The 24,303-nt window shown below is 42.0% G+C and overlaps 1 protein-coding gene across 7 annotated transcripts in view; it reads left to right on the forward strand.

The window, feature by feature from the left end:
• Positions 1-24,303, forward strand: part of RHBDD1 (rhomboid domain containing 1) — a 132,967-nt gene that overhangs the window by 6,374 nt on the left and 102,290 nt on the right. For all 7 annotated transcript variants that reach the window (XR_003971025.1, XM_030326485.2, XM_032594527.1 and 4 more), the window contains 2 exons: positions 20,875-21,382; positions 22,453-22,585. Coding sequence is in view for 6 of the 7 variants with exons in the window: in XM_030326485.2 (XP_030182345.1) it covers positions 20,950-21,382; positions 22,453-22,585 (566 nt within the window). In the remaining variant the exon portion in view is untranslated. The remainder of the gene's footprint in view (positions 1-20,874; positions 21,383-22,452; positions 22,586-24,303) is intronic.

A 24,303-nucleotide genomic window follows, 5' to 3' on the forward strand; every position in this document is an offset into this window, starting at 1 on the left:
GAACTGTGAGATCATGACCTGAGCTAAAGTCGGACATTCACCGACTGAGCCACCCAGCTTCCCCAACCAGTGTCCAAGTTTAGACACTTAGTAGATGACTTTGAGAGGACTTTGCCTTATTTATGCAGAAGTTGCTCTTGTTCTCACGTCCTTAGCCAGCTGTGCTCTTCTCTCTCTAGGAATAGCATGGCTGGAACAGACCTTTGAGATACTGCTTCTATATGCATCATGTTTTGGTTCTCCCACGGACTCGAGTGAGGTACCAGGAGATGAGAGCTGATGATGCTTGAATGAGACTAGGGTCTGCTTGCCAGCCCTTGGCAAATGTAGCGTTTTGGGGAGTGTTCTTTGCAAACAACAGAAAGTGAGTTAACTATGGTATCCAGATAGCTTATTCGAAAACAAGAGATTTGTTGGAAGTCAATGGATAGCTCAGAGAATCAACAGAAAACCGAACAACCAAGCCTTGGTAAAGGAGAGTAGCCAGGTGAGCTCTCAAGGTTTGGGTAGACTCAGTGGACTTGAAGGATATCTTTAGGTTAAGGCTCCGAATATCAGTTCCAGGTGTTGTTGGTCTTTGTATCTCTGCACAGGTTTTAGATTCCAGGGAGAGAGTTATTATTCCAACTCTGGTCACCATCACCCTTGAATCAGTGTGGGAAAGGAAAAGTTGACTCCCCTCCTCCCCCCACCTCCCCACCAGGACCACATCCGGTAAGGCTGGGAGGCAACTTCCTGTTCCTGAAAGAATGAAGTATTGATGCTGTCCAGCAGGCCAAAGCTCCAAGCCGACCCCACCACCTGCTGCTTAGTGGCCGTCCCATGTGCTTTGTGGGCACATAAACAGCATCTCTGAAGTCAGGCGTGCTCCTCTCCCCCTTGACTGGTTCCTGTGCTGGGAGGATTTCAGTCACATGAATAATTCATTACCAGTTCTTACACAGAGATTAAATGGGGGGATGGCGAGCACTTTTTCATGGACTTTAGGCAGATAAACAAAGAAATCTGGCACAGAGCAAAGGTGAGCATGGAATTTACTTGAATCCTCTAGAAGGGAGTGATGGGGAGTATTGCAGCTCTGCATGTGTCTCCGGGTTAAGGACCTACGTCTGAAGGGCTGTCAGTCGGAGAACTTTAATGAGCCCTCATTACACTAAGACGTGTAGTCTGTGAGAGAAGGGACCGACTTATGATTGATACTGGAAATCATAAGTGGTGAAGGATCACAATTGGAGTTGGCACTAATTTCCCCTCACCGTGGAGCAAAAGTCAAGATTATATACAAAATCCAGTGGTTTCATTTTTTTCATGTATAAAGATAATATAATCCTTTCTGTTAAGACTATAACACTCTAAAAAGGAGCAAAGAAAATAAAAATTTTGCCATCTGACATATTGAATTTTTTTTTGGAAAGACTCATTAAATTCTCAAATTATCAGATCATGTTGACGGGAACTCTGGTTTGAGACTTTGTTATAAAATTTATTTTAATTAAAAAATAGTTCCTACTTTGATGTGCCTACCACGTACCCCATCATACTGTTTTCAAAATGTACGTGGACTTGAATCATATAATATAGTTTAAACAGTGGATCATAGAAAGCCAAGAAAAATGCTAATTGGTTACTCAGTTATAAAAATACTTGAAAGGTATTTAAAATTTTTAATCTTAGGTCTTTATTTGTTTATATGGATTAAAAACACTATCACTTCCCAATTTATGATTTGATATACGTAATATCATTTAATCCTCATGAAACCCAGTGAGCCTGCATTATGTCCTTTTACAGGTGAGAAACTGGTGATCAAATACATTTTCTAAGGCATATTGTAGAGCTCTCACCAAAGACCACGCCCTTAAGGACTGTCCTATACTACATACGTGTATATTGCTGGCCCCGTATATCTTTTTGACAAAAAGCATTGGGACGTTTCTTTTCCCAAAGCCTGTTTACCCTGTTTCCTGACAACTTCGTTATGTTCAGAAACTGTTCAGATGTGTTATATCAGCCATCACCTTGTGCTTCTGTTTGCTGTGAATGCGGCAGCAGCTCCCACGTTGCAGCTGTATGCCCTGTGAAGCCTTTTGTCCTTTATGTCTGAGAGTAGCCTGACAACCTTTCATGTTGAATTCAGCAAGATTGCTTTTTATTTAACAAAGCTGAGTGTTGCTTTCTAGGTGAAAAATAATTAAATGCTTTTAAAGATGTATTTGATTAACTGGAAGCTGATCTGTGTAAATTAATTATAACTATAATGATGTCATAGCCTTGTCTTTTGTTATTAACCAGGTAATTGACCAGAAGTTTGGAAGCTTATTGTAACTGACAGTTAGTGGTTTGACCTTGTGTGCTGTCTAGAAGTGCAACATGCATGATGCATGTAAATGCAGTTTTTTTTCACTGAGCTGCATGTATTGTCAGAGCATCTGATCCTGGGTTCTTATTTTTACTCTTCCCTTCTTTGCAGAAATTGCTACACTCGAACTAGATATTATCCTGATCTCTCTTACTGAAAGCATCTTGCCAAACACAAATGTGGTCCTTGAGTAATTATAATCAGAGATAATCATTGGCACACTAAGAACATATGATCAAGTAAACAAATGCCAAGATTAAAGGAATCTTGATTTTAAATTCCATGTGAGGGAAGGCAGAACAACTTTTTGTAGAGAAGACATTAAGAGGAAAAGTAAGGGCATATTTGACAGGTTGAGAGAGAATTTGTCCCCTCTTACTCTGCTTTGTCCAAGGAAGGTCAGGGCATGCATTTTAAAGCTTTGAGTGATGGGAGCCTCTAACTTTGGTGAGTTGGTTTAAGGATGGGATTGTAAGAATAAAACATGGAGTGGAAGTGAATAATAATGGCTGACAAGCAGCACTTCTTAGGTTAGCTGACCTCCCTCCCACACACTTTATGCTGGTGGTATAGTCAGCTATGCCAGAATGGGACACAGGCATTCCTCAAATCCTCATGCTGTGCAAAATCATGTAATAAAAACCACAGGGCTTATGGTGCAAATGGTGGCTGGAGCAAAACACTCACAAAACTTTGTCAGTTGTACGTTAAAAAAAAAAAAGGAACCTAATAAAATGGTAGCACGGTCACACGTGTTAAATGGTTAAGAAATACATAACTACTACAATAAATATGGTACTTTGCCTTCAAAAAATCCTGAACTTTGCTTGTGAAAGTGGTTGTCAGAGGATTGGAGCTAGTGAATTATTGTCAGGTGGTAGTAGAAGGATTATCAGAAGTGGAAGGTAAGTTGTAACTGCAGATGTGATGGTGTAACTCGTAATATACTCTCTGATCTCAGGTAGGTGGTAGATGTTTGAGGTATGTAATTGGGTGCATTTGGTGAATTTCTGTGTAGCTTTCTTCAGCTGGGTGCAGTTTTCTGCTTTCACCTAATGCTTCTTGCGGATGAAATTGCGCGTAATCAAATGCGAAATTTGCATTATGTTCTGTTGTTCCCTGAATATTAATTGCATTTGAACACATTTGCTTGTTATAAAGCAAGCACTATAGCAGAGCTGACCAGGCTAATTAACTTCTACTTCTCTAATGTAGTTCGAGCATTTACGCTAACAGCACATGCATGCTGTTTCCTGTCTTAAAAATATCTTTCCTTTTTTCCACTTTCTGTTTTTCAAAACCAGGTGCAAGGGAGGTATTCTCTGATTTGGACTGACGTAACATTTCTATACTGGCACATACTTGTACATTATTTTCCTGTTTTTAAAACGGGCTGGGTTCAGAAATGACACAAGACACAAGTAAACGCGGAGGAAACAACTAAATGGCCAAGTGGTTCTCAGCAGGAAAAAGCATATCCATTTATTAGGAGAAATTAAGCCTCTTCTAGCTCTGATGGGATTTTGCACAAGGAGCAGTGAGTTTGAATGATGTTTTACAATAATGTGAAGATTCCTATGTGACAGTCCCTTGGGTGAGACCGATGTCAAGTCTTCTAATAATATGAAGGTGCATTTATGCAGAAGTCATTCTTCAAAGGCAAAGTGAATGATGTGACCATGATTTTGGAGATTTGGTAAAACACGGAGCTAAGAGTTGAGATAGTGCTCCTTTATTCGAGCAATTCTTAAAAGGTAGAAAAGATATTTTTTCCTCTCTGTGGCTTGTCAGATTAAACCTTACTTTGTAGGACAGGACTGGGGGAGATGGCAGAATGCTAACCAGGGTGCACTTCACACCTGTCCCCCCCCCCCCCCCCCCCGCAGACCCACACTTTCCAGAGTCCTAGCCAGCAAAGTGCCTGGCCCTGGTGGGAGAAAGTCAGAGAAGGCGTGGAAGGCTTTTGATCCTCTGGTTCTCTCTTTGTATAGCATATATATATTCCACAGTGAGAAAAAAACGACATTTAGGTTATTGTTACTTTTTTGTCTTTAACTTGATTTTTAAAATTGATTTTTTGTTTTTGTTGGCTCTGACTGTGATAGTTACCAAAAGAAGTGGGGTATTTGAGTGTTACTTTGTATTACTTTCTTAAATATAGATCAACAAATTGTCTTGTATCAAGAAAACAATTAGATTTGGGGTGCCTGGGTGGCTTAAGTCAGTTGTGTGACTTCAGCTCAGGTCACATGATCTTGCAGTCCATGAGTTCAAGCCCCACGTTGGGCTCTGTGCTGACAGCTCAGAGCCTGGGACCTGCTTCAGATTCTGTGTCTCCCTCTCTCTCTGCTCTTCCCCCACTCATGCTCTGTCTTTCTCTCTGTCTTTCAAAAATAAATAAATGTTAAAAAAATTTAAAAAACGAAAACACTTAGGTTTGATAGAGTAAAAGTTTCCTGTAGTGAGATTTTCTATATTTGAAATAATTTCAAAATTCATATACATTTTGGTATGTTTAATGGAAGTCATCAACTGCCCTTTCTTGGGAAAGACTATTCTTTATGCTGAGATTATGTCCTTCCTAATTTTTTTGGTGGTCAAGTATCATATCTTTTATTGAAAGACAGGTGATTTCTTATTTCAGCTCTGACATGTAAAGAGTTTGGAAATTGTCATCCCTGTCCTCACAACAGGACAAAAGCTGAACAAACTGAAAATCAAGATTTCATAGATCTGTCAGAGAACTGAAGATATAAGGCAGACTGTCACCCCCAAATCTTAGAGGCTTATATTGAAAGTCATAGTCAAGTTCATTCCTGTAGGAGAGGAAAAAATTCTGTTCCCTTCTATGCTCCTGGGTTCTCCAGTTGGAGCCCTGTAAACCAGATTGACAGAAGACAGATCAGCAAGAGAAAAACAAAACAAGTTTATTAGCATGTGTGTTGTGTATACATTTGGGAGTACACAGAGATGAGTAACTCAGGGGGATGGTTAGAACTTGGGCTTATATAGCATTTTAACAAAAGAACAACACGTTCGTGGAGAAGTGACAAGTCAAAGGAAAAGGACTTTAAGTTTCTGTAGAAGGCAAATATGTGGGGCAATTAATGGAAGATATGGGCTAGTTAGCAAAGTTTGTTATGTATATTTCATGGGTGTCCAATCAAAGGTTGTCCCAGATTAACTTTTGTGTTTCCTTGAAGATACGGAGGGGAATGCCTGCAAATTCATGTCCACCTCTTAAGTAAATAGAAGAGGGCAAAGAACTTTACTTATATCTGCTTCTTCTCAATTGCCTTCAGCTCAAAAAAAATCTTCATGCCAAGTAGCATATATTGGTGGCATATTCTGCTTCCCTGCAATTAGCTTGCTTGGAACTGAGGTCACTGAAGGTAGTAACTATTAGAACTATTTAAATGGTAACTTCCATGATTTGCTGGAGTCTAAGTGTAGACTATCTTGAGAGTTAAAAACTCTCAGCTTTTCTGCAGACAAACCTGATTCATCATTTCATTTTAATAACAGAGACTAGAGCCGGATTATATCGTGGTTAAAATTTCTGCTTGTCTATAAAATGGGGAAATAATAATAACTGCCTGTTCATAAAGTTTGGAGGATCGAATGGGATACGTGAAATAAAACTAAGAATTTAGGAATGAGTTTGGTGTCTTTATCTAAAGGAAAACAACCCGTGGATTGGGAGGTACAGTGCCTAACAAGCAGTGAACACTCTTCTTTGAGGATTTTGGGCAAGCCGGAATGTGATAGGACATTACAAGGGGCAATGTGGAAGCGGGGCATGATTGGCTAGGGGGCGGGGATATCCTGATGAGGCTGGTGTGTTCTGTTTTCTAGGGTAAGATAAGGTAGCTGCAGCTAAAATGGAGGATCGTTAGTGGTGGTCAGGTTTCCTTGACAGTAAGGCGTTTCTTGTAAGTGCAGGCTGGCTGAGGTCTAGGTTTGTGATCTGGGTCAGGCCACGAGCATGGCCTCCAGTTGTGGGTCCTGATCTGTGAATTAGTTTTATCAGATAATAGCACACGCATAAGGTTGGAGAGCCGTACTTCCAAAGACGAACTGGTAATATGTGTGTGTAATTTTGGCCAGTGATTTGACTTTTCTTTTTGACCTCTATTTTAGAAAAACCAGCAATCAATAGAAAGTGAGTATTTCTATTGAAGTCATTAAAACAATAGCTAAGATTTAAGGAGTGTTGACTGTGTGCTTGGCATTAGTTTAAGCACTTTGATGTTTTAAGTCATTTAATCTTTACGTTTAGCCATTATTACTACCACTCCATTTTACGTAGTGGGAAGCTAAGGCTTGGTTTAGCTGCCTTGCATAAAGTCACACAGCACATGGCTGAAGCCAGTCAGTGGGACCAATTTAGACTGGAGTGTGTGCTCTCAAACCTCAAGACACCCTGAAAACACGCAGCTTGGAAGATATGATAACTGGGTCTGGGGAAATCCTATTGACAGTTGTGGGCCATCCATTCAGAGAGCATTGTGGGACATCAGTGTTGTGGTCAGGGAGCCTGCCGATGAGGAGCCTGGTGGAGAGCTGGGCTGGCAGTTGAGGAGGAATTGAATGGGTTGGGAGGAGTAGAAGGAAATGTGTCGAGGAGCAGGGAGTGATGCTAGGAGGGCCCTTCCTACATCCCCTTCATCCATCTGACAGACTTCTAGCTGTCAGGACCTGCTAGGACTCAAACACTAGCCTCTGAGTGTTTTCTCTGGCCCCTGACACTTGCTTTGCCTGGTATCATGAGCCACAAGTGACAGTGAGGTAAGGCAGACTCTCAGCCCTTTGGGCGATAGCACTGGGGCATATCTACGCTAGCTCCCAGACTTCCCAGTGAGATTAAGCCCCAGGCACCCATCATGATGGCTGGCTTGATAATGCACACAGCTTTGGCTGCTTTGCCTTCCCTGGTTTGCTTCTCTACTGGCCTCCTGGTCAGTTGCCTCCCAAATGAATTATCATAAATCCCAAACGTGTGACTTCCCAAATAAATTACTTGCACAGAGACCTTTGTCTCAGTGTCTGCTTCTGGGGGAAGCCCAAACAATGTATAATAATACCAGAACAAGTTGTTACAGTCATCAAGAGAATTCTAATTAAATCCTCATACCAACCCATTTTATAGATGGGAAAACCGAGGCATGGATTGGTGTGGTACTTTGCTCAAGGGAATAACACAGGTAATAAACAGACCAGATGGGTGATCTGATCCAAGGCAGCCGTCGTAACCTCTGCTTGTGCTGAGCAAAGACCTAGAGGTAGGCATGACCTGATCAGACAGCTAGGCATAGGAGAGTAACAGAAGTTACTCAGAGTTTTAAGTACTCAGAGTTTTAAGTTTCATAATCCCAAGGGCTTCAAGGGAGCGTCTTGGCAGGGGTCTCTTGTTCTGCCATTACAAAGCTGCACAAAGGGTTTCTTTCTTTTAGACGTCGCTTGGGTTGGATTTATGAGCTCAGAATGCCCCTCATCTGGATTTTTGCACGTTGATGTTTTCCCCAGAGTTGGGGAGGTACGGAGAGAAACGAGGCCTGGTTGCCCTTCTGAGGGACCACCATCTGGGGCTTGCACATGGACGTGTTTGATTGTGGGCAGTTTATCGCAGAGAGGACATTTACACCACCCCCCCTTTCCCAATGATCTTATCCCTGAGAAATTCAAGGCAAGGTGACTTAAGACGCTCTGTGTCTGTTTATGATTTTCCAAATGGCCCTCCCTTGATTCCAGTGAAAATGTTTGAAAGCCACCCAGCAAATGGGCAACAGTAAATGAGTAAAAATATTTGTGTGCACAGAAAGACTCCTGCTGGGGCACCTGGGTGGTTCAGTTGGTTGAGGTCCGACTCTTGATTTCAGGTCACGATCCCAGCCAGAGTTGTGGGATTGAGCCCCACGTCGGGCTCTGTGTCGAGTGTGGAGACTGCTTAAGATTCTTTCTCTCTCTCCCTCTGCCTCTCTCCCCTGCTGGCACTCTTCTTTGTCTTTCTCTAAAATAAAAAAATAAATAAATAAGGAGGACACCTGCTTACTGTAGAGTCATATACTCCTGCTTACTGTAGAGTCATATAGTCAGACTCTTCTGGTGACCATGACAGAATGAAAACTGGATCATTCTGTAGAACTGTTTTATGTTTCTGTAAATCTGTATCCTTAATCACCCTGTGGAGTGAAGCACTGTTACCTCTCTCATTTTGTGCAGGGAATAATCAGAGCAGCTTCCTGACTTGTTTGAAGCAAACAGTTGTGTGCACTTTGTCTTTTTCTTTCTCTGAGCCTAATAACTCTGCCTCGCCTGTGGTAGATGGTCAGTGTGTTGTTTGTTGACTGATCACATGGGTGACCTGGTTAAAATGTAGCTAGCCCCTTCCAGGGTGCCTGGGTGGCTCCGTCAGTTGAGCGTCTGACTTCAGCTCAGGTCACGGTCTTAGGGTTCATGAGTTGGAGCCCCGCATCAGCCTCTTTGCTGTCAGCCCGGGGCCTGCTTTGGATCCTCTGTCCCCCTTGCTCTCTGCCCATCCCCCATCCGTGTTCATGTGCACATGTGCGTGCCCTCGCTCGCGCTTTCTCAAAAATAAATAAACATTTAAAACAATTAGCCTCTTCCAGGCTAGGATGCAGTTAAACTTTCTTCTCCCAGGTGGGATTGATCGATTTCTCTCTGATCGTGTGCCTCTCTGTGTCTCTTTCTTCATCTGCCTCAGTCTCCGTGTTTGGTGCGTGTGTTTGGAGAGAACCGTTCAGTCTTAAGACTGGACTCAGACTTTCGGAGCTTTGTGTGCCCCAAAGCAACTTGATGATCCAGCTCAGCCTAATGAGATGGATGTTCTTGGACGTTCAGGGCCCCAAAGCTAGGAGCAGACGTGGGATGAGTAGAACCAGGACCGTGGGCGGAAGCAGGAGAGGACGTGCTACCTCGCCGGGAAGGGTTTCTCTGGTTCATTTTCATCCTCTTCATGCTTTTTACCTAAGGTTTTCAAATTGCCAGGGGAATCCCCAACATATTGCTCGTCACTAGCAAGGCCTTGTCTTTTGCTTTCACTTTGACAAAGTCCTTCGTCCCTGGGAGCGTATTATGAATCTTAATTTCCTCCACTCCGCGTAAATAAACTGACACACCTAGCTCTTCTGTTATCATTGTTGTTGAAACTAATTGAGAGCGTTTCCTAAATCTGTAATTCCTTTCCTGAGTCTCTTGCCTGTGTGTGAAACCAGCTCATTGTCCCCCCAAGCCAGAGACTTTTCCAGAGGTTTGCTAACATGGGGCCCCATTATAGAGCCAGAGAAGATGACGATCTTGAGCCCCAGCTTCCTAGAAGGGCGTGGCCCAGTTCTGGAGCCCCCGCCCAACTACTGCTTCAACAGCACATCTCTGCCCAAGATCACTGAGTCGGATGGGACAGTGGAGGAGTGGCAGACTGTGGTAGACAATGAGGGCAGGACAGAGACCCGGTCGCCCAGCAAGATGATCCAGAATCACCCGACACCTTCCGCCCCCTGTGAAGCTGTTTCCGTCCTCAGCCAGTCCTCAGGGAAGTAGAAAAACTTGGTTTTTGTTGTGGTGGTGTTGGTGGCTTTTTGTTTTCTTGTTTTATCTTTTACTTCTTAGGCCTTTCTATCCTCCTCCTTAATGACTGGGCCAGGATGGAAGCTGAAGTCTTCTGTCTAACCTTGTGTACCTCTTAGGTGAAATCGACCAAACCTTTGTGAACCTTATCACCCCCTGAATATTGTTAAGACTCCATAGGATAGAACAGATTATCAGGTCCTGACTTGACAGTTTCTTTTGGTGATTCTATTTATTGCCGTGGGGCATGTATTTCTGTGGCTCAGGGTAGATAATTGCATCATTTGAAATTACTTTCCGATATTTAATTTCAACTTCTCTTTTCATGGCTACTACCTTAGTTCTGCCTCAGTTATTTTTGTGTGTGCAAAATAAATTTTATTAAAATGTCTGCGTGCAGCAGCTCCAGAAACTCTGATGGCTCTAGAATTTCTATATCTAAGGGTCTCAGAAGGAGGGATCTGGTTGGAAGTGGAGGGGGCGCAGGGTTGGGAGCCAGTAGCCAGGGGATGCCTTAAAGCTGTGTTTGCATGGCAAGCATGCTCTTTTAATTAGATTGTATGTTAATTTGGATTATTTGGGGGGATGATCATGAAGATTAACAGCCCTCTCCCCCAGTGGGCACCATCTGCATATTTCTGAACTGTATAAGTCTTACCCATTTTTTACCCAATCTTGCGAACATAACCCTTCTACCCTCAGCAACCAGAGTTGTTTATGTCTCAGAATTTCTTCACATTGGTTTGCTTTCTAGGAATTTTACTTTAAGATACCTGTTTACTTCTTTTGAGCTGTTAAAAATGTAATTCTCTCTTAGTAATAATTTTTGTAAATAGACATTCTATTTCAGTAACCCTCATTATTGTTGAAAGCACTATCTAACTTCAAATGTATGGCTCTTCCTTTTCTCTCTTGGTGAGATCTTTTTGTAAAAAGAAGCCCTTTGCTAAATGGTTAAGTAATGAAATCTTCACACTTATAATCACTTTTTTTTTCTCATTATTGCTTAAGTTAGATCTAATAAAAATGTACACCATATAAGTAGGGATTGAACTAAAAATGCAAAATTGTCTTCTTCCCTTTTAGTACTTAAAAAAAAAACGTCTCTCAAACTTGAGTTTACCCTCCAAGGAGCATTTACGTGGAAGAAAAGTAGCTGGCATTGGAAGGGTTCCTAGTCTAGTGAGTTATGTTAAAAGATACTGGGTGTGAAGCAGAACTTTGAACGACTTCCTGCACTGCATCTAGATCACAGCCTGGAATTTCCAAAGCTTTTTATTTAACCACTTACAGACATTCGAGGCATTTGTTATACGCGGTGGATGCGCAGACTTTGGGAGGGCTTCTCATAGGAACAGGCCGGGGCACCAAGGTTTGCAGTGGTGACAGACACAGATTAAGGGGCTTGCCAGATAAGCGGTACCATCTGGTGGGAGGAGCTGGATTTGAGTCCTAAGAATCCAGTTTATGAGCATTGCCATCTTGGTTTATCTGTACAGGAAAAACGGAATTTCTTTCTCTGTTTCATGGTTTCACACCGGAACTGCTGAAAGGATTTCTAGTAAACTAGGACAGTTGTGTTTGGAATGATCAGATTTAAAAACTAAGCTAGGGGATGTGTGTGAAATGCACTTTGTGACCTCTGGTGGTGAGAGCACCCCGCGTGACTTTCCATGTGTGGAGATGGTCACTTACTAAGCACCTTGGACAGAGAAATCCAGGGCTGCGGGGTGAACATCCCCTGAAAGGGCAGAATCTCCATGGAGCTACTCCTCACATGGGCAGCTCTGTAGAGTATGCTGCAGAATAGGCAGCAGGATGGTCAGGTGATTTTCCTGGCAAGTGCTTGGGTAGACCAGTTAGTCAATAAACATGGAACTAAGTTTGTCTTCAGACTATTGTGAGAATTACATGAAGCAAATTACACATAACTACTTTGAAAACCGTAAATGTGTGAGATACTAGTTATTGGGGAAGTATGTAAATATTATAAGACTTTGAATCCTAGGCTGAAATGCTTGAAGTTGGTCAGATGATGATGGTAAAAATGTAATACCTGCTAACACTGGTATGTTTATTATGTGTGCTTATTATGTTTCAGGCTTTGTCCTGCATGGTTTATGGACATTAGCAAGTCTATGAGGCAAGTCTTAGTAGTATTTTGTATGCATTTTATAAATGAGGGAACTTAGGCGCAGACTGAGAATTTGAACAAGATCATAAAATTCTAATCAGTTGAGTCAGGATTTGAACCCAGACCATTAGGCTTCAGAGTCCATTTTATTAACTATGATACTCTTCAGTCTTAGGATGATGTAGTAGAGAACATGATGGATTGGGGGCAGGGAATAACATGATAAGACTGGATTTTCAGTAAATCTAGTCAGTCATTATATAAGTGAATCAGGGGAAGAGTGCCCAGTGAGAAGGGCTTGACTTTTGGTCAGGTCTGTTACCACATAGTATATGCCCTTATTAATGGTTCCTCACTTGTCTGGAATATTCTATTGCTTCTTGTGTTATTCTAGTGGTCTTCAATCCCATCCCCCTCAGGGATCAGGGATTCTGCCTTCCACTTGAATGATATTGATACTTAAGGCAGGCTAGTATAAACAACAGTTGGGCATTATCTCATTAAGATGTGAGCAATCTTATATTTGTTTTCATTTGGAGAGATGGTAGATGGGGAAAAAGAGGGAGGAGGAGATCTTGTGTCATAAAAACCCAATGTCTGGTAGCTTAAAATGAAAACAATTCAGCCAGTTGGCATTTGGGTTGTAGAGAACTAGGTAAGACAATTTCTCAGGTGGTTGTAAAGATGGAGCATATGAGGTTGGAGAACCATGGAATAAATGGAGGTCTCAGAAGCCCTCAAAAGAGGAATTGTGCTTTCAATTCCCAGTTTTTTCTGGAACAGAGACCAAGTTGTAGGTGTTTCCATGAATGAAACTTAATTACTGAGAGCGTCACATGTTCATGACTAGATCCCCGTTACCTTCTTAATATAATTTGATTTCAGTGTTCATTTTTTATTCATGAAGTCAGTTTTCATTCACTTGACTGTTTTCATCTCTTTGGATTGCTCTGGCTTTAATATGAAACAAGAGGGGCGCCTGGGTGGCTCAGTCGGCTAAGCATCCAACTCTTGACTTCAGCTCACCGTTTGTGAGATCAAGCCCCACATTAGGCTCTCTGCTGACAATGCAGAGCCTACTTGGGGTTCTCTGTCTCTCCCTCTCTTTCTGCCCCTCCCCTATTTGTGCGTGCCCCCCCCCTCTCAAAATAAATAAACATGAAAAATTTTTTTTAAAAATAAGAAAATAGAGAATCCTACTCTGATTCTTTGGTCTGATTTATTGTGACTCAGGAAGCCAGTTAACAGATACAGGTGGCCGGAAAAATTTGTCATTTATATTCCACTTGTCATTAAACAATTATGGTACTATAAGAAAGATTCTACCCTGTACCCCCAAGACTCCCCATTTACTGATCAGCTCAGGTAGATGATTATTCTGGTAAATTGAATACAGTGTAAGGTGTGAAAGCCATACCATCTGCTATTACATTTAATATTTAAATATTAAGTTAATTTTTTTTTCCTAATGTTTATTTATTTTTGAGTGAGACAGAGCACGAGAAGGGGAGAGGCAGAGAGAGAGAGAGAGGGAGACACAGAATCTGAAGCAGGCTCCAGGCTCTGAGCTGTCAGCACAGAGCCTGATATGGGGCTTGAACCCACGAAGTGTGAGACCATGACCTGAGCTGAAGTCAGAAGCTCAGCCAACTAAACCATCCAAGAGCCCCTAAGTATTAAGTTTTAAAAGCATAATTTACATGTTATTCATGCAACTGTGTATTGCATTTAAAAACCATATATTGCCTCTAAGCTGTATAGGCTTTTTGAAATGTATTCATATATTTGGAAAGAGGAAACAAATTACTTTGCAAGCATTTAGTTAATAAATTCTTGTCTTTCACTAAATGCAAATACATGTTACACTATACCATTCTCTTATTTTCAAAAATGTTTTGGAAATGTGCATTTTGTAATTTGGTTCTCTTGGGACCTAAGGAAGCTAATACCTTTTAGGGAAAATAAAATTATGCTAATTATGAAGTTTTATCGGATGACCAAAGAATTTTATTATTTTGTGCCAGACTAAAATGTTACCATCGATTGGCCTTCTAGGAAGAAGTAGAGAAAATAATTTCTTATGTTTGGATTAGAAAAGCCATGAATGATAGGATTCCTGAGAGGCTTCGAGGGGTGAGAAGAAATGGTTTAGTTCAGTTCATTCCTAGAGAAAGTAGATTGTACTAAAACCAAATAAGAAAAAAATGCATTGTGTTTTGTGTGTATTTTGACCAGCTTAGTGTGGTATTTATGATGCACTAATTTGTTGTCCAGCTCTTGTAATTTAAAAAGCAGAGGAAGTGCTTATGTTTAACATAATCTGCTATTTCCATAACAGTTTTGCTTCGTTTGAAGCAATAAAACATATTAACAGTTTTGCAATATTTATTGTCACATGAGTGCCTGAGCCAGGCCCCTGCTAGTGAAGTACAGTCAGTCACATTCACTCTCAACACGATACATCCAGGGGGACCACGGTGCTAAAATCTTGGCATTGTAGGGGCGCCTGGGTGGCTCAGTCAGTTGGGCATCTGACTTCGGCTCAGGTCATGATCTCACAGTTCAGGAGTTTGAGCCCTGCGTGGGGCTCTGTGCTGACAGCTCAGAGCCTGGAGACTGCTTCTAATTCTGTGTCCCCACTGGCGCTCTGTCTCTCCCTGTCTCAAAAATAAAAACATTAAAAAAATATGTATATATTTTTTAATCCTGGCAGTGTAACCAAAACAATTTCTTTGTGGTTCCATCTTTCTTTCTGAAGCTTTCTTTTGACCTGAGGTTGTTAAACTGTTTCTTGGAGGGAGAGAGAGGTGTGGAGAGGAAGAAAGAAAGAGAGGAGAGAGAGAGAGAGAGAGGGAAGGGGGGAGAGGGCGTGAGCTTGTCTGTATGGTTATGTGTGCCTATCAACATGTGTTTATATTACGTTTTAAGCAATGAAAATTTAGGCATTTGCTCAATGTCCTTAGTCATTAGGGAAGTCTAAGTCAGTGCCACCTCACACTCACTCAGATGGCTGTAGTGAGAAAGGTGGATAAAAACAAGTATGGTTGAGAACGTGGAGAAATTGGAACCCTCATACGCTGCTGGAGGGAATGTAAAATGGTACAGAAATGTGGAAAACAGTTTACCAGAGCTACCACGTGACCCAGCAATTCCACCCCTAGGTATATATCTAAGTGAACTGAAAACATGTGTGCCTACCAAAAAAAAAAAAAAAAAAAGAAAAGAAAAAAAAGACACATGAACATTCGTAGCAGCATTAATCCTTAGAGTCAAGAAGCGGACACAACCCAAATGTCCATCAGCTGTCAGTGGATCAGCACTGTTACCGCCAGATGCCAAATTGGGAATATAATTTCTAACTGCTGTTTATTCTTGCAGCTTCAGGGTTCTGAATTCTTCTAGAACATTTTTTTTTTTAATTTTTTTTCTACGTTTTTATTGATTTTTGGGACAGACAGAGACAGAGCATGAACGGGGGAGGGGCAGAGAGAGAGGGAGACACAGAATCGGAAACAGGCTCCAGGCTCCGAGCCGTCAGCCCAGAGCCCGACGCGGGGCTCGAACTCCCGGACCGCGAGATCGTGACCTGGCTGACGTCGGACGCCCAACCGACTGCGCCACCCAGGCGCCCCATAATTTTTTTAAACGTTTATTTATTTTTGAGAGAGGGAGACAGAATGTAAGTGGGGGGTGGGGCAGAGAGAGGGAGACACAGAATCGGAAGCAGGCTCCAGGCTCCGAGCCGTCAGCCCAGAGCCCGACGCGGGGCTCGAACTCCCGGACCGCGAGATCGTGACCTGGCTGAAGTCGGACGCTTAACCGACTGCGCCACCCAGGCGCCCCTCTTCTAGAACATTTTAACTGAAAATTGAGACCTATACCGCCGTAGTAAATGGTAATGATGAAATACTTTCTGCTTTGTAAGTAGAATTGAAAATCACTGTAATTGGTTTTTCCCCTTTTTATAAAACCCCTCTCTCTGCCCCTTGAGACACACTGGTTTCCCAAGTTACGAATTCACTTTCTTTTGTTTGTTCTAGCCACTTAGTTTTTCTTATTACATACCTGTTTAATATTTAATTTCTCATTAAAAGTAAATATGGCTGATTTTCCTTTCAGTATTCCAAGAAGCCCTCCATTTCTCTCCGTCACAACTTTGATATAGTGCTGTCTAGTGTGTATGACTACATAATTCAAATGCCGTTTTTTTAATCAAATCGTCCTGGCAAAACAACCTATTAATACGTTTTAAATGGATCAGAGGCTTATTTCTATAAAGTTAAGATAAAAGCTGTAAACACTGTTCTGGAGCTAAAATGTAAACGGATTCATATGCATAGTTCTGTGGGGAAGGTGGTTCCAGTTTGTAGGAAAAATACTTAGAAATGAACCGATTATAGCCTTTTCAGTCAGTCTTGCTTATTGCATATGGAGTCCTTGGGCACATAACTGATTAAGCACTAACTCTATGCCAGTCACTGTGCTAGACTCTGGGTATTTGGTGGTGATCAGAACAGATAAGGGAATTCTGCCCTCGGCCATTTCTGCTGCAACCGTGGAGCTCCTGGTATGGGAGCACAGTGACTGGGGAAGAGACCAGAGAGGTGGGCGGGGTCCTATGTCACAGCACATGGTTGTGGTTAGGCGTTTGGACTTTATTCTGACTTTCATGAGAAGCCATTGCGGGGGAATCCAACTTCGGTTTTATAGGGATTACTGTGGGTGGTGGTGGAAAAGAGTTGGTGGGTATGAGGATAAGCAGAGAACCCAGTTAGGGAGTTTGTTGTAATCCAGGCAAGGTATGATTGTGGTTTAGATCGGACTAGGGCTCAAGAGCTAGAAAGAAGTAGATTGACACCCACTGTGGAAGAATTAACTACGTGGGGTGGATGGGATGTGGGGGTCGGGGATTGAGGGGGGCGAAGGCGGGTCAAGGATGTTTCCTACATCTCTGACTTGAACAGCTGGGGAGCGGGAAATTCTGTGTCCGGAGATGATGAATATGGAAGCAGAATTAGAAGGGATGATCCAGTGTTCAGCAGGGGGGCAGGTTGACCATGTAGGGAAGGACGGGTTTGAGGTGGGGGGAGTGCAGGGACTAGCCTGCTCTTCCTTGGGCTGTGGTAACTGCTTCATGGTCTGGGTACAAGTTAGAATAAATAAATCACTTCCCAAACCAAACACGCTGAACTGGTTTCCGGCTTGTAGACGAGTCGCTGTAACCCATCATGCCTCTGTGGTCTGTTATAGTTCTCAGTCTGAAGATTTTTATGTATTAGATGAGCGGGAGAAAACAACATTCATTTATGGTCAGTGCGCACTCACTGTGATCTCTTCCCTTCGGTATTCCTAGAACTGTGCCTGCCTGGCCCACAAGGTCAGGTTATAGATTTGATCTTCACATGGACCATGTGGATTTTCTGTTACCATGTTACAGGTTGCATCCCTTACTTCGTAAGGCTGACTCGATAGCTTTATGCGGAAGGAAAGTGGGCCATAGAGTTGGTATGAAATATGCCCATTTATCTTTGCTACATAAAACCCCTGACTTCTAATTCTACCCACACTGGTATTCTAGAGGCCTTTATTTGGAAATGTGGGACTCAAATATATATTCTGCACATCTCACATCGGCTGTGGTTATAATCTGCCTTCACATTAAGTATACGTTTGTTGGGGCACCTGGGTGGCGCAGTCGGTTAAGCGTCCGACTTCAGCCAGGTCACGATCTCGCGGTCCGGGAGTTCGAGCCCCGCGTCAGGCTCTGGGCTGATGGCTCAGAGCCTGGAGCCTGTTTCTGATTCTGTGTCTCCCTCTCTCTCTGCCCCTCCCCCGTTCATGCTCTGTCTCTCTCTGTCCCAAAAATAAATAAACGTTGAAAAAAAAAATTAAAAAAAAAAAAAAAAGTATACGTTTGTTGCGGGTGTGAACCACACCATTTTAGTCATCCTTTGACTTTCTACAGCCAATATTTTTATTTGTTTCAGCAAATAGAAACGGATTATGTAGAGGCTGAGATTATAAGTGTTGCGTCCTTTGCTGTACCTCTACTGCCTGGCATAGAGACGGGCATGCTTTTGGCACTTGATGTTTATTAAATCAATGAGAGGCAGAAGAAATGGCTAAGTAGACATTTTGTGAGAAGGAGGGGTAATTCAGTTTTCAGAAACCAAGAGATCAGACAGGCTGTATTCTTCCTGTAAGATTATGGTCCTGAAACGTACTGAAAAATCCAGGCTTCAGAATATAAATTTAGGGAATCAAAATGACAGAAAGGATTTTAGAAACCATCAGAGTGGAGTTCCATGAGCATGTGCAAAAGAGAGCAAGGATAGAGGAAAAGGGAAAAGCAGAGGAAAGGGGATTGGAAGGAGGGGTGGCGGTACAGGAGAGCACAGTGTCCAGGAGGCAGGAGGCGTCACCAGCTGGAGATGGTGGTGAGAAGGGACACGGATGGAAAGGGACCTTTGGATTTGGGCAGAAGTCAAGCAAGTGTAATATGAGCCTGAGTGCACAGTGTGATATGAGATTGGGGAAATTCCATTGTCTTTTTGTTCATATTCCTCATCACTAATGATTCCAGTCAAGGAGTCAAGGGGGGGAATTTTCTTTCTTTTTTTTTAAATTTTTATTCTTTATTTTTATTTTTCTAATATTTATTCTTTATTTTATTTTTATTTTTTATACTTTTATTAATTTTTTTTTTTTTTTTGACTGAGAGAAAGAGAGCAGGGGAGGGGCAGAGAGAGAAGGGGACAGAGGATCCACAGTGGGCCTGGTGCTGACAGCAGAGAGCCTGATGCAGGGCTCGAACTCATGAACCATGAGATCATAACCTGAGTCAAAGTTGGATGCCTAACCAACTGAGCCACCCAGGCGCCCCAAATTTTTTCTGGGTCATTTCCTAGAATCCATATGGGAGGAGGATAGGGAGTACATTTGCACCTTATTAAGATGCTACAATTTGCAGAACTTGCCCACATAAGTGGGCTTACCTTACAGTAATAAAAAAATGTGTCTACTGTGTATTCGACATCTGCTGCTTTCCAGACGTATTACAGTAATCCTGGGAGGGAGGTATTATCATTCCTAATTTAAAGTGAAGAAAGTAAAGTTCAGAGAGTTTTAAAGTAATTTGCTCTAGGTCACAAAGCTTATAAAGTAGAATTGTACCCGTTTTTAGCCCGAAGCCCATGTACCTTCCAACGTTCTGTCTGAATGAGAATCTGTAGGGTATCAGAGTAAGTCATGTATTTGGTTGGGAGCCCAAGAACCTCCATAGAGTAAAAACCACTAGATGAGAACTTTTGCAGCATCCTGGCCCCAACCTGCCTATTTACCCTTATCTGCAACTGACATTTTTCTTCTTTCTTCCTGTTATGATGGACGAGGCTGTTCCCTCCAAGGACTTAAGTTCTTATCTTTTGCGTCTTTAGTCTGTGGCTCTTTCTTTACTAACTTCTTCCCGTAAGCCTAAGCTAGTCCCTCACCAAAGGAAATCCCTTCAGTATTGGTGAGTAATTGCTGTGTAACATACCAGTCTAACACTTGGTGAAGTTACAGTATGATTTATTTAGCTCATTGTTCTGTGGGTCAGCAAATTAGGCCGGGCTGTGCTGGATTCACGTCTTGTCTGTGGTCAGCTGCTGGTCAGCTAGACAGCTTTGCTTCAGGGGCATTAGCTGGCTAGTGGTCAGGGCCATAAGGGTGTCTGGAGCTTGTGTCTTCCCTCATCCAGCAGGCTAGCCCAGACTTGGCCACTTGGTTGCTTCAGGGGGGTTCAAGAGAAAGCAGAAGCCTGTCAGTCATCTCGAGGGCTACATTCAGAATTAGTGTCCTTTTGTTTGCGATCTACCAGCCAGAGGAAGTCACAACACCAGCCCAGGTTCAGGGGGTGGAGACGTAGTGCTGAACTTGGTGCTCTGTCTTGTTGCTACCTCTATTTTACTCCGTTAAGACCACAGTCCTGTTACCACCTCGAGTTTGGGCTTCCTCTATCACTGAGCTTAAAATATAGTATGGCAGTTGTTGGCTTACTTCTTAGTAGAAGGTGACCTCCTTAAAGACAGTGACCATTTGAATCTAGGATTTGGCACATAGCAAGAAACTTTAAAAAAGCAGTTTTTGTGAAGATAAAGCATCCTAGCAGTTGATAACTGACAATATGGAGTAGGAGATAGTAAATGATTGCATTTTAAAACCTGCCGGTGGAAGTTTAAAAACTTTGGGGCTAAATAAATAAATAAGTAAATAAATAAAAAATAAAAACTTTTGGGCAGACTTTATTGAATATATCAAAATTGAATATTTCTTTAAAAAAATTAAGGTGGTAAAGAATCTTGCTCAGCATTCTGAGTAGAAATCGTTATTAAATATTTACATACTATCTTTTAGGATTTTTTTTATTAGGTTGCAAGTTTATTTATAAGGAAGACAAGTCATATTTTCATGGCATATTTGTCACAGAAAGCATACCCATCCATTAACTGGTCCATTGGGATTTGGGTGAAATGTTCTGTTTTAGAATGTAAGATGAGGGAGGACATCAGCTAGCATCCTGGATGTTGGTCTGGAAGACATTGATAATAAATGTTTCTGTCAGACAGGAGGTGTGAGATATATATGCATATACACACACACACACACATATGTATATTTATACATATACATATATATATATACATATGTACGTATATGTATATATAACGTAAGCTCATCTTCGAATGAGTATGTCTTATTGGCGCATTAAGTCTTAATTAGTGGATTTTCATGTGCATTTTATTTTATGTTTTAGGTTCAGCTCCCTGTATATCTTCCCAGATGCCTAAAACCTGACCACATTTTCCCATCACTGGGTTGATATCTAACCATGCAGCGGAGATCAAGAGGAATTAATACTGGACTTATTCTGCTCCTTTCTCAAATCTTCCATGTTGGGGTCAACAATATTCCACCTGTCACCCTAGCAACTTTGGCTGTCAACATCTGGTTCTTCTTGAGTCCTCTGAAGCCATTGTTGGGCTCCTGCCTTAGCGTGGAGACGTGTTACCAGCAGAAAGACTGGCAGCGCCTACTGCTTTCTCCTTTTCACCATGCAGACGATTGGCATTTGTATTTCAATATGGCATCCATGCTATGGAAAGGAATCAATCTGGAAAGGAGACTGGGAAGTAAATGGTTTTCCTATGTCATCGTCACATTCTCGCTACTCACTGGGGTGGTGTACCTGTTGTTGGAATTTGCTCTTGCAGAATTTATGAATGAACCTGGCTTCAGAAGGAACTGTGCTGTAGGTTTCTCAGGTAAGGCAGATTTCTAAAGTAGCATGCATGAAGACAGAGAGGTGTGGCTGTTGCCATTTTATGAAATGTGGGTCCCTATTTGGCGAGGGAACTGAATTCTGAGTGGCTAAAGATTGCCGGGGCTTGGATTTTGGAGAGAAGGATGATTGCAGCACAGGAGGGACATAGATCTTGCTCTTAATCTATGTTAATCATTCACTGATTAACTGCCTCATTCACTCTTGGACAATTTGTTTGGACCAGGGTCTGCTCGAAGGTAGTTTTGTTAGGAGATGTAGTTCTAGAAACATGTACTTGCTCCATCATGGTGGGGCCAAGGAGAGACCCGCTGGTGTATCTGTGATAAGGAGTTCTCTAAAACATTGAGTATGCCTCTCAATGACTTCATTAAAATGCACCACACCCTACCATGACATGCGTGCCATGTTTTAACAACTATGATAGTCACTCTATATGTATCTCATAGGACTGAAATTGCCATTGGGGCTTAAAGTAGGTGTTCTAAGAATTAGAATGCGAAGGGGAGGAGGGAAAGAGTCCTGCAACAGAAGGAAATCTGACTCTTTTCTCTACCCTCCCTGCTGTCCATCCCCCTTCCCTCTTAAGATACATCCTCATGCAACCAGTTGTGGGAGAAGAAAGGAAACATGTCCTGCCCTCAACACATCTTTCCATAGAGGTTCAAAATATACACATTACTGCTATTTTTTTTATTGAGTTGAAAAATCACATAGCTTAAAATTAACGATTCTGAAGTGAACAATTCAGTGGCATTTAGTACCATTTCAGGTATTTTATTCCCATTTTATGGGTTATATATTTTCTAGCATGCTGAAAGTCACCACGACCTTCTGTGTTAAGAAACATCAGAAGAACAATTGCCTTGAACATTTTGAACATTGTCTTTCTACCAAAAGCTGGGTTGACTTGTAAAGAATAGAGTGTGTTTCAAAGCAAGAAGTTGGATATAGTCAAATAATCATTTTTACATTCAGTTCATTTTCTTTGTAAATGTTGATTGTCTCCACATTTGGATTGTTGATATTTGTATGCTCTTTATTCTCTTCTAGGAGTTTTGTTTGCTTTGAAAGTTCTTAACAACCATTATTGCCCTGGAGGCTTTGCCAACGTTTTGGGCTTTCCTGTACCCAACAGATTTGCTTGTTGGGCAGAACTTGTGGCTATTCATTTCATCTCGCCAGGGTAAGTGTTTATTCTCAGAGTATACAAATGAAGAACCTGATGTTCCATGGAGAAAGAATTGCAATAATAATGAGGTAACCAGTGGTTTCTTTACAGCAAAGTTGATTCTTTAAGGGCAGCATTGAGCTGACTCATTTTCACATCAGACATTCCTGAGTTTGAGTCCCGTCCACTATGAGTCCTGTGACTTTTGGTAAACTTGTCCTATCTGAGTTTCAGTTTCCTTGCCCTGGAAGTAAGAATAAGAGAACCTGATATACAGATTGGAAGGATCAACATTAATGTGCATTGATTCTAATAATAGTAATGCAAAAAGGCACATAGAGACCAAATAATTATAAAGATAAAAATCACAAGATGTGTTGGTTCAGTTGGTCCACAAGATGTGTTAAGCTATTTTTCTTGTGAAGTGCCTTGGTAATAGAACTCTTAAAACAAAACAAAACAAATAGTCCTTACTCACAACTTCTTGGTACTAGAACTCTTTAAACGAAAGACTTTACTCACAACTTTACTCAGTATATAAAATGGATCAACTGTGAATGGTTTAAGGTTGAGAGGAAGCACGGGGCCCATTCCTTTTGCTTTACCCCCGTGTTGCTGTGGTTGCCTTAGACGTACCTCCATAGCACCTGAGGGCTCCAAGGAATACAGTTTAAGAACCGCTGATTAAGATGCATCCTTTCCTTTTCAGATGAGGACAAGAAAAGTCAGGAGGTTAAGGTGCTTTTTAAAACAGCTCATGGTAGACACTAGCATAATAAGAATTAGGACCTCCCGACTCCTGGTCTGGTGATCCTGCCTGGGGTGCTGCGCGTTCCCACTTTGGTTCCTTTCCCTGTTTTTGCTTAGAAAAAGGAGGGTGAGGGGCACCTGGGTGGCTCAGTCAGTTAAGCATCTGACTTGGTTTCGGCTCGGGTCTTGAACTCACATTTTGTGAGACAGTGTGGAGCTTGCTTGGGATTCTCTCTCTCTGCCCCTCTCCCACTCCAGCTCTGTCCCTCTCTCTCAAAATACATAAAGAAACTTAAAAAAAAAAAAGGAGAACGGAGGGTGAATTGTGTTATTCTCCCACATCTTCCACCAGTTTCACTTCTCTTCATCTATATATGCTATTGGAAGCACATGGGTTTTTTTTGCTTATTTTTACCGTGGCGACCTGGATGCTGTTTGGAGAAGGGGGAAATTCAGGAAGATTCAGGAAGAAGTGAGGAGGATTTTTTTTTTCTCTCCTTTTCTTTTCAGACAGGGGTCTTATTTTGCTTTTGGTTCGTGTGGCCGTGTTGGGTGTTGTACTTTATCTGGGAATTTTCTCTGTGGGCTGTGCGTCAGCCCCATAACCTGAAGTTCCTTCTTTCATGCTAATTTTCCGTCGTGGGCAACCATTGCCAGCTGGTCCGTAAAAGGCAGCGATGTGACCACTGAGCACCATTCATTTGCAACTGTATTGTTACCTCGTGACAGTTCCATGAAGAAAGCCTAACAAAATCTTCAAAGTTTTCTTTGAAAAGGGGTCCAGTAATGTCTGTCCCTTATCTGAACAGCCCGCTCGCTCTATACCTTGTCACTCACAGCTCCCTGACTTGCTTGATGTGACTTGGTCCTCTGTGTAGAGGAGAGACTGTTGTTTGTGACCACAACACCCAACATTCATATTGAAATTACTCCCTCTGATACTTGAACTTTTATTCTATGATGGATCCATTGAATAGCAGTGC

Source organism: Lynx canadensis, chromosome C1 (assembly GCF_007474595.2).
Source record: "Lynx canadensis isolate LIC74 chromosome C1, mLynCan4.pri.v2, whole genome shotgun sequence".
NCBI lineage: Eukaryota > Metazoa > Chordata > Mammalia > Carnivora > Felidae > Lynx > Lynx canadensis.